Here is a 10371-nt window from a genome sequence, read left to right on the forward strand (position 1 = left end):
TGGGGTCTTAGACGATTATTTCGAGCTGTTACAAACGGAATGACTAAATGCAATAATAAAATGTGTGTGAAAATTCGAAAACTTTTGTTTTATTCATTCCAGCGCTGCTGTGTTTTCGACAGATGAACGAACCGACGGGAATTTATATTTGTAATTACTTTCGATATCTATAGACTTGCATTTAATCAAACCAGTCAAAGTGATAATTTATTCCAGACCATTATTGATATTCATTCATAGAAGGCTACTGCACCCTGCAGCATGGGTATTAGCCATGATAAGAGCCAATGTTCAGTCTTAACAATTCACCTTAAAGATGCAAACACTAACGGCTTTTGTAATTTTTCTGTTGGCTGTTGTTGTCACAAGTGCCGGGGCAGTTGATACAGTGAGTATGGATCGCAGAATCCCTTGATAGATAATAGTAAAGAGAAACTTTTGACTGCAGTGCGATCGAATTATTCAACATGGATATCCTTGTGAAAGACATAACTTGACTACCTCAGATGGATATCGGCTGACCATGTTTCGCATACCCCACTCACATCGTGGTGACCTGCAGCACAATGTCACCGATAAGCCGCCTGTTCTATTTATGCACTGTGTGGAATGTTCATCAGATATTTGGATTTTAGTTGGGCCAGATAGTGCTTTGCCCTTTATGTTGGCCGATGCTGGTTTTGATGTCTGGTTGGGTAATGCCCGTGGCAATATGTACTCTGAAGAGCATGTAACTATGGAACGCTCCTCTATAGCCTTTTGGGCTTTCTCATTGGACGAATTGGGCACAATTGATGTGCCTGCTAAAATCGATTATATACTGGCCAAAAGCAAAAAGAAGAGTCTTCATTTTGTTGGTTACTCCCAAGGAACGACGAATTTTATTGCGGCCCTCTCCGACAAGCCAGAATACAATGAGAAAATACGCTCCAGTCATTTGCTGGGTCCAGTGGTGTTTTTGTGTCATGTGGGAGGGCCATTCCCGGTACTTGCCTCTCCCCTGGTGGGCTCCGATAATCCATTTGCCCATATGCTGGGCACTCTGGTGGGAACTGTGCCCTTGCATGAGCTGACAGCCTTGGCGAGAAGTGTGGCATTAGCCCTATGCACCAGAGCAGACTTTGAGGAAATGTGCGTTGGGATTATGAATATCATAGCCGGCTGGGACTCTCCCTATCTCAATAGGGTAAGCAAAAGTTTTTAAATTAATTCTTAATTCATGCATTTTTTACTCTTGTCTAGTCTGTGATTCCAGAATTGTTGAGTACATTTCCAGCTGGGTGTTCTTTTCGTCAATTTGTCCATTATGCTCAGAATGTCATGTCTTGTGACTTTAGATATTTCGATTTTGGTTTGGCTGGAAACATGCTTAAATATGGTCAAGCAAAGCCACCCTCATACAATTTGTCAAATGTCCACCCAGAAACGCCCATGGAGTTGTATTTCGCTGACAATGATAATTTTGTACCTGCTCGCGATATCTATCACTTGTATAAAATATTTGGCAAACGGGCCTCTTGGAATCGTGTGAAGCATACAAAATACAACCACAACGATTACGCCATGGCCTATAATGTGAAGGAGTGCCTATACGATTGCATTTTGGATAAAATGCAGGAATACGAAGGTCGTCCTTTTAAAGGAGATCAATGCACATGTTTCAAGAAGAATGCTTTTTGAATATGCCGCAATATAGCAGACATTTTTAAATAAATTTTAAGTTTTATACAAAACTAGCAAGGGCCCTCTCCGCTGCGGCTTCTTTTACCTTATATGGAACAAAAGTTTCCTTGGAATATTTATTTTCGACAATTGAAGAGCTTTTAGTGGAATACCATGCTACGGAAATGGTATTTCTGTGTATATTGCTTGGCTAACAGTTGAACAATTTAAATGCCTTTTTTTGAATCCCGTATGATATTCACTGATTTATGAATTCGCTGAACTGGTTCAGGGTTATTTGAGTTTGGATGTTAGGAGTACTCTTTTCTTAAGAGGCTTGATTAAAACCCGATATTCTCATGGGGATTTTGGGAGTAAGAAGGCTCCCAGGGTGGCGGTTGGTGGGTTTAGGGGGTGGTGTGGACCCCCAGAAACGTGGTGCCGAAAGTGGGTATGAATTTCGTCATCTAATCCCAAATACCTTTCATTTGAGTCCCATATTGCCTTGACCCCTATATATGTCTGTCCGGGATGAGTTGGTCCCCAGACACTTGGCCCTGAACAAAAATATCCGCATCGTGCTCTTCTCTCGAATACCATTTATTTTAACCTCATCTTGCCATTGGTTATAGGGAATGGCAATTATGGGATGAGGTGTACCCCAAACACTTGGCCCCAAAATTGGTTATCATATTAGTTTTCTAATCTCAAATACCTTTCATTTGGTCGGTAAATTTGTACTCTTGGGGAAGGGACGGTGCCACATGGCCCCACATTTGGATATCAGATTCGTTTTCTACTCCCACATACTTTTACTTGAGCCCCATATTAGGATGGTCAATAAATAATTGCTGTTTGTGGGGTGTTTTTGGGAAGGGGTAGACCGTCAGAAAATGGGTTCCGAAAATGGGTATCAATATCGTGCTCTACTCTCCAATACTTTTCATTTGACCCCCACACTTTGACCTGGTGTGGGGTTGTCCTGAAAATAAATCCGCATCGTGCTCTACTCTCAATATCATTTATTTGAACCCCATATTGACATTGGACGCAAAGTTGGAGTTCAAATTGGTTTTCTAATCTCGAATGCCTTTCATTTAAACCCCTTATTGCAAAAGTCAACAAATATGTCCGCTTTGTGGAGAGCTCCACTCCCCTTAAGATCTAAATTGCCATGGTGAGTGGGACGTCCCCTAGACAGTTGGTCCCGAATGTTGACAACAGTTTCGTGGTTTACTAAAAAAAAAAAAAATTGCGCCCCATACTTGCATAGTCAGCAAACATGTTCGGTTTGAGGGGTGTTTTGGGGGATGGGGCGGCCATTCAGTGACTTTCTCTGAAAATATATCTCAGCTTCATATTCTACTCAAAAGTACCTCTTATTTGAGCCTCATATTGCAATGGCCAGCAAATACTTCTTATTTGGGGATAGGTTGGCCCCTTAGAAACTTTTTCCCGAATATTGATAAGAGATTCGTGGGGTACTTACAAACACCTTTCACTTGAGCCCCATATTGCTATGCTCGTAAATTTGTGCTCTTTGGGGGGTGTTTTTGGGGAGGGGCGACCAAAAAACACTTGGTACCACATTTGAATGTCATATTGGTATTCTACACTCAAATACCTTTTAGTTGAGCCCCATATTGCGATGGTCAGTACATAAGTCATGTTTGGGGGTGTTTTTAGGGAGGGGATGCCCCCCCTCCCCCAACACTTGTTCGCACATTTTGATATCAGATTCGTATTCTACTCGTAAACACCTTTCAGTTGAGTCCCATATTGCCATGGTCGGTAAATATGTCCGATTTAGGGGAGGTGTGGGGGTTGGGGTGGTTCCCTAAACACTTGGTTCCACATTTGGGTATCAGATTCGTATTCTACTCTTGAATACCTTTCATTTGAGTCCCATATTGTCGTGATTGGGTAATATATATATTTGTTAAATTTTGGGGTGGGGCGTCCCCCCTAGGTACCCATCCACAATTGGGACACCAAATTTTTGTTTTTAGGTTACTGTAAGAGAGCACAAAAATTTTGGCTTAAATCGCACCACCCATCTCTGAGATCTGGAGTTTCGGAAAATAAGAGTAAGGGGGAGGGTCCGAGATAAGTGTCCACCATAGGATGGGGGTATACTAATTTCGGGGTATACATATTCGTCTGAGACCCCATACAGTATATATATTCTTGATCGTCGTGACATTTTATGTCGATCTTAGTGTAGGTCGGTTGGGATTGTAAATGGGCCATAACGGTCCATGTTTTGATATAGCTGCGATATAAACCGATTTTGGGTCTTGACTTCTTGAGTCTCTAGGGGGCGCAATTCTTATCCGATTGAAATGAAATTTTGAATTGAATTTTTAATTTGGCTCCAGATCGGTTCAGATTTGGATATAGTTGCCTTATGGAGCGCTTTGTCGATTAAAGGTCTTGGGCCCATAAAAGGCCCATTTATTGTCGCATCTCGCCGAAATTTGGGTCGGTCAGTTGTGTTAGGCCAGTCGAAATCTCTCTTCAATTTGGCCCAAATCGGTTCATATTTGGATATAGCTGCCACATAGACCGATCTTTCGATTTAAGGTCTTGAGCCCATAAAAGGTACATTTATTGTCTGATTTCGTCGAAATTTGATACAGTGAGTTGTGTTAGGCCCTTCAACATCCCTCTTTAATTTGGCCCAGATCGGTCAAGATTTGGATATAGCTGTCATATAGACCAATCTCTCGATTTAAGGTCTTCGGCCCATAAAAGCCACATTTATTATCCGATTTTGCTGAAATTTGGGACAGTGAGTTGTGTTAGGCCCTTCGAGATCCATCTTTAATTTGACTTCGATCAGTCCAGATTTGGATATAGCTGCCATATACATGGATCTCTCGATTTAAGGTCTTCGGCCCATAAAAGGCGCATTTGTTGTCCGATTTTGCCAAAATTTGGGACAGTGAGTTGTGTTAAGCCCTTCGAGATCCATCTTTAATTTGACTTCGATCAGTCCAGATTTGGATATAGCTGCCATATACATGGATCTCTCGATTTAAGGTCTTCGGCCCATAAAAGGCGCATTTGTTGTCCGATTTTGCCAAAATTTGGGACAGTGAGTCGTGTTAGGCCCTTCGAGATCCTTCTTCAATTTGACTGCGATCAGTCCAGATTTGGATATAACTGCCATATAGACCAATCTCTCGATTTAAGGTCTTGTGCCCATAAATGGTGAGTTTATTAGCCGATTTCGCCAAAATTTGGGACAGTAAGTTGTGTTAGGCTCTTCGGCATCCTTCTTCAATTTGGCCCAGATCGGTTCAGATTTGGATATAGCTGCCATGTAGACCGATCTCTCGTTTTAAGGTCTTGCGCCCTGAAAAGGCGCATTTTTTGTCCGATCTCGCCGAAATTTGAGACCGTGGATTGCGTAAGGCCAGTCGATATCCCTCTTCAATTTGTCGCAGATCGGTTCAGATTTGGATATAGCTGCCATATAGACCGATTTCTCGACTTAGGGTCTTGGCCCCATTAAAGGGGCATTTATTGTCCAGACAGACGGACATAGCTAAATCGAATCAGAAAGTGATTCTGAGTCGATCGGCATACTTTTAAATGGATCTGTCTCTCTTCCTTCTGGGTGTTAGTTGTAATACGCCTTACCACAGTTGTGGTGTAGGGTATAACTTGGAATTTTCGAATTCTTCTTTTAGCAATTTTCATCCTCAGCTGTGAGTATAGACCATATACATACAGACATTGGTATAAAATTTAAGTCATTCACTTAATGATGCTTCGTATAAATTTATTCTTATAATTTTGCCATCCCCTCTCGAAAAGAAAGAACTTTAAAAAGTTGAGTTTACCTGTACTGTAATTGCAGCTGCAGGAAGGTGTAGGGCAAATGCAGCTACTCAAAACTGGTTAATTTAGCAGCAATTAAAGTTTTGTTCAAAGGTCGTTGTAAGCGCATTCCATGCATGTTTATCCACTTTTCATGCACCATAGAGATAGGCAAGATGCCATTTAGTTGTAATTCTTAGTCTTAACAAACGCCTTCACAGATGCAATCACTATCGGGTCTAGTCATAGTTGTTCTGTGTGGTGTCACGACTGCAGGGGCTCTAGACACAGTGAATATGGAATAAACACAGGGGGAATACATATTCAACTAATCGATAACGAATTATTTCTAGTGCGATCGAATCACCCATTATGGGTATCCCTGTGAAAGGCACAATCTGACCACCAAGGATGGTTATGTGCTGGCTATATTTCGCATACCCTACTCACAGCATGGCGACTCGTATGACAATGCCACTTCCAAGCCTCCCGTTCTACTAATGCATTGTTTGGAATGTTCCTCAGATATCTGGATAATCAGTGGTCCGGACAATGGTTTGCCCTTCATATTGGCCGATGCTGGCTACGATGTTTGGTTGGGCAATGCCCGTGGCAATGTCTACTCTCAGAAGCACATCAAACTGCAACGCTCGTCTACAGAATTCTGGGAGTTTTCTTTAGATGAAATAGGAATCATTGATGTGCCTGCCAAGATTGATTATGTCTTGGCGATAACTAATTCGCAGAGTCTTCATTATGTGGGTTACTCACAAGGTTCCACCACTCTTATGATGGCCTTGGCCAGCAAGCCCGAATACAATGAGAAACTACGTTCCACCCATTTGTTGGCTCCTGTGGTGTTTTTGTGTTATGTGGGAGGGCCGGTTGCCATATTGGGCTCTCCAATAGTGGGCTCTATAAATCCTCTAACTCAGTTGCTAGGAACTGTGCCCTTGCATGAGTTGGAGGCACTATCACGAAGTGTGGCTCCCGGTCTATGTCAGAGGGCCGAATTTGCAGAGTTGTGCTTGGCATTTTTGAACATTGTCTGTGGTTGGGGTTCACCTCATCTAAATCGAGTAAGTCATTGGGAATTTTGATAGAGCAAATTCTAATTCTAATGTTATTTGAGATCACTTGTTAGACTTTAATTCCAGAATTATTGAGTACCGCTCCTGCAGGTGGTTCTTTTCGCCAAGTTATCCATTATGCTCAGATGGTTATGTCTTGCAAATTTAGGCCTTACGATTTTGGTTTGCCGGGCAATATGCAGAAATATGGTAAATCCCAGCCGCCATCATACAATCTGGCAAATGTTCACCCAAAAACCCCAATTGAGATGTATTTTGGAGAAAACGATTATTTTGTGCCTTTGCGCGATGCCTATCGCTTGTCGAAAATTCTTGGCAATAGGGCCTCATGGAATCATGTCAAATTTCCCAAATATAATCATTTTGACTACACACTGGCCTCCAATGTTAGATGGTGCATCAATGACTGCGTAGTGGATAGAATGCAGAAATATGAGGGTCGCTCTTTTCATGGTGATCTATGCAAATGTTTTAAGAATAAACCTTTTTAATGGAAGGGCATAGTTGAATTTTTTTTTTTGGGAATTTATTATGGCCGAGTAAATAATTAGGTAAAAAGGCCGGGACGAACTTTGGATACCCATCACCTCGGGTATATATGAAAACCCATTTTCATCACAATCCGGTGAAAATTGGATAACTTATGCACCCAAATTCGACAATGAATTTTGTATTTCAAATTTCAACAAAATCGAGCTCTTATGGGCTCAGACCCTTTATCGGGATATCGGTATGTATGGCAGCTATATCTTTATATAGTCCGATCTGAACCATATTTGACTCAGATGTTGGTAGGCCTAAGACTACTCACTATTTTAAATTTCAGCGAGATCGGTTAAAAAATAAAGCTTTTATGGGCTTCAGACCCTTTATCGGGAGATCGGTCTATATGGTAGCTATATCTAAATATAGTCCGATCGGAACCATACTTAGTACATATGTCGGTAGGCTTAAAATAACTCACTGTTTCAAATTTCAGCGAAATCGGGTAATAAAAATAGCTTTTATGGTCTTCAGACCTCTTATTGGCAGATCGGTCTATATGGCAACTATATCTTAATATAGTCCGATCTGAATCATATTTGACTCAGATGTTGGTAGGCCTAAGAGTACTCACTATTTTAAATTTCTTTATTTCAAATAAAGTCCGATCGGAACCATACCTATTACAGATGTCGGGAGGCTTAAAATAACCCACTGTTTCAAATTTCAGCGAAATTGGGCAATAAATAAAGCTTTAATGGGCTCTAGACCCTATATCGGCAGATCGGTCTATATGGCAGCTATTCATAAATATAGTCCGGTATGGACCATATTTGGGTCAGATGTCGAGAGGCGTTTAACTACTCACTGTTTCAAAAAATTTGGTATTTGTGCAAAATTTCAAGCGGCTAGCTTTATGCGTTCGACCACTATCGTAATTTCGACTGATGGACGGTCGGACATGGCTAGTTCAACTCAGAATGTCGAGACGATCAAAAATATATAAACTTTATGGGGTCCTTGATCAATATTTCGAGGTGTTATAAACGGAATGACCAGATTAGTATGGGGGTATACTAATCTGGTCATTCCGTTTGTAACACCTCGAAATATTGATCAAGGACCCCATAAAGTTCTATGGTGGTGGGTATAAAAAATTTTCAACTGTGAACTCCAAACCATTTTGGGGTTTTTTTTTTTATACCCTCCACCATAGGATGGGGGTATACTAATTTCGTCATTCTGTTTGTAACACCTCGAAATATGCTTCTGAGAACCCATAAAGTATATATATTCTTGATCGGCATGCCATTTTAAGTCGATCTAGCCATGTCCGTTCGTCCGTCTGTCTGTCGAAAGCACGCTTACTTTCGAAGGAGTACAGCTAGCCGCTTGAAATTTTGCACAAATACTTTTTATTAATGAAGGTCGGTTGGTATTGTAAAGGGGCCAAATCGGTTCATGTTTTGATATAGCTGCCATATAAACCAATCTTGGGTCTTGACTTCTTGAGCCTCTAGAGGGCGCAATTCTCATCCGATTTGAATGAAATTTTGCACATAGTGTTTTGATGTCACTTCCAACAACTGTGCGAAGTATGGTTCAAATCGGTCCATACCCTGATATAGCTGCCATTTAAACCGATCAGAGATCTTGAGTTCTTGAGCCTCTAGAGGGCACAATTCGCATCCGATGTGGCAGAAATTTTGTGCAACGGCTTCTCTCATGACCTTCAACATACGTGTCTTATATGGTATGAATCGATCAATAGCTTGATATAGCTCCCATATAAACCTATCTCCCGATTTTGCTTCTTGTGCCCCTACACGGCGCAATTCTTATCCGAATGAATTGAAATATTACATAATGACTTCTACAATGTTCAGCTTCAATTTATGGTCCGAATCGGACAATAACTTGATATAGCTCCCATAGCACAACAGTTCTTATTCAATATTCTTTGTTTGCCTAAAAAGAGATATCGCGCATAGAACTTGTTTTATGCCTAAGAAGAGATGCCGGCAAAAGAACTCGACAAATGCGATCCATGGTGGAGGGTATATAAGATTCGTCCCGGCCGAACTTAGCACTCTTTTACTTGTTTCTGGAATTAGAATTTTCGCATTGTTAGTTGTCTGTGTTCTTGGAGTTCTCCAGCGGTTTTACTCCACTTTGGCAAATTGCTTTGATAGTTTACGGCAATTCTTTTCGTAGCCATGATAGCTCGGATGTACTCCATGAAGGAATGAAGGATAGTTAATTTTTTTCAGTATGTTTGGGAGTATGATATTTGCAAAACTAAATCCAAATAAAAAACTCATTAGGGTCGATACATACGAGCACAGCTTTTTATACCCACCACCGAAGGATGGGGGTATACTAATTTTGTTATTTCGTTTGCAACAAATCAAAATATCCATAACCGACCCTTTAAAGTATATATATTCTTGATCGTCGTAATCGTAAAATCTAAGACGGTCTAGCCATGGCCATCCGTCTGTCTGTTGAAATCACGCTACAGTCTTCAAATATAGAGATACTGAGCTGAAACTTTGCACAGATTCTTTTTCTTTCATAAGCAGGTTATGGTTCGAAGATGGACTACATCGGACTATATCTTCATATAGCCCACATGTAGACCGATCCGCCGAGGTAAGGTCTTAGGCCCATAAAAGGCACATTTATTATTCGATTTCGTCGACATTTGGGACAGTGAGTTGTGTTAGGCCACTCGACATCCTTCTTCAATAAGCCGATCTCTTGATTTAAAGGCTTGGGCCCATAAAAGGCGCATTTATTGTCTGATTTCGCCGAAATTTGGGACAGTGAGTTGTGTAAGGCCCTTCGACATCCTTCTCTAATTTGTCCCAGATTGGTTCAGATGTGGATATAGGTGCCATATCGAACGATCTCTCGATTTGAGGTTTTGGGCCCATAAAAGGCGCATTTAACCGATCCGCCGATTTATGGTCTTAGGCCCATAAAAGCCACTTATATTATCCGATTTTGCTGAAATTTGGGACAGCGGTTTGTGCCAAGCCCTTCGACATTCTTCTTTGATTTGGCCCAGATCTGGATATAGGATATAGCTGCCATATAGACCGATCTCTCGATTTAGGGTCTTGGGCCCATAAAAGACTTACTTATTGTCCGATTTCGCCGAAATTGGGGACAGTGAGTTGTGTTAGGCCACTCGACACCCTTCTTCAATTTGGCCCAGATCGGTCCAGATTTGGATATAGCTGCCATATAGACCGATCTCTCGATTTAAAAGCTTGGGCCCATAAAGGCGCATTTATTGACCGATTTT

General features: G+C 41.3%; 2 protein-coding genes across 2 annotated transcripts; both read left to right on the top strand.

Moving 5' to 3' along the window:
- The first annotated feature begins 250 nt into the window (after positions 1 to 250).
- LOC106094981 (lipase 3) lies at positions 251 to 1772 on the top strand. The gene is made up of 3 exons (XM_013262223.2): positions 251 to 388; positions 449 to 1186; positions 1243 to 1772. Exons 1-3 carry the CDS (start codon positions 317 to 319, stop codon positions 1678 to 1680), a joined length of 1248 nt encoding a protein of 415 aa, XP_013117677.2. The 5' UTR covers positions 251 to 316; the 3' UTR covers positions 1681 to 1772.
- A 3884-nt stretch (positions 1773 to 5656) lies between these two features.
- Positions 5657 to 7081, top strand: LOC106094982 (lipase 3). The gene is made up of 3 exons (XM_013262224.2): positions 5657 to 5777; positions 5841 to 6566; positions 6632 to 7081. Exons 1-3 carry the CDS (start codon positions 5709 to 5711, stop codon positions 7067 to 7069), a joined length of 1233 nt encoding a protein of 410 aa, XP_013117678.2. The 5' UTR covers positions 5657 to 5708; the 3' UTR covers positions 7070 to 7081.
- The last annotated feature ends 3290 nt before the right edge of the window (positions 7082 to 10371 follow it).

This window comes from Stomoxys calcitrans, chromosome 1 (assembly GCF_963082655.1).
Source record: "Stomoxys calcitrans chromosome 1, idStoCalc2.1, whole genome shotgun sequence".
In the NCBI taxonomy this organism is placed as follows: domain Eukaryota; kingdom Metazoa; phylum Arthropoda; class Insecta; order Diptera; family Muscidae; genus Stomoxys; species Stomoxys calcitrans.

Excerpts from the sequence above, each read along its gene's own strand:
- LOC106094981 (XM_013262223.2), top strand. The coding sequence starts at position 317 with ATGCAAACACTAACGGCTTTTGTAATTTTTCTGTTGGCTGTTGTTGTC. Across the intron at positions 389-448 it reads GTGCCGGGGCAGTTGATACA|TGCGATCGAATTATTCAACA; the intron begins GTGAGTATGGAT and ends TTTTGACTGCAG. Across the intron at positions 1,187-1,242 it reads ACTCTCCCTATCTCAATAGG|TCTGTGATTCCAGAATTGTT; the intron begins GTAAGCAAAAGT and ends ACTCTTGTCTAG.
- LOC106094982 (XM_013262224.2), top strand. The coding sequence starts at position 5,709 with ATGCAATCACTATCGGGTCTAGTCATAGTTGTTCTGTGTGGTGTCACG. Across the intron at positions 5,778-5,840 it reads CTGCAGGGGCTCTAGACACA|TGCGATCGAATCACCCATTA; the intron begins GTGAATATGGAA and ends AATTATTTCTAG. Across the intron at positions 6,567-6,631 it reads GTTCACCTCATCTAAATCGA|ACTTTAATTCCAGAATTATT; the intron begins GTAAGTCATTGG and ends ATCACTTGTTAG.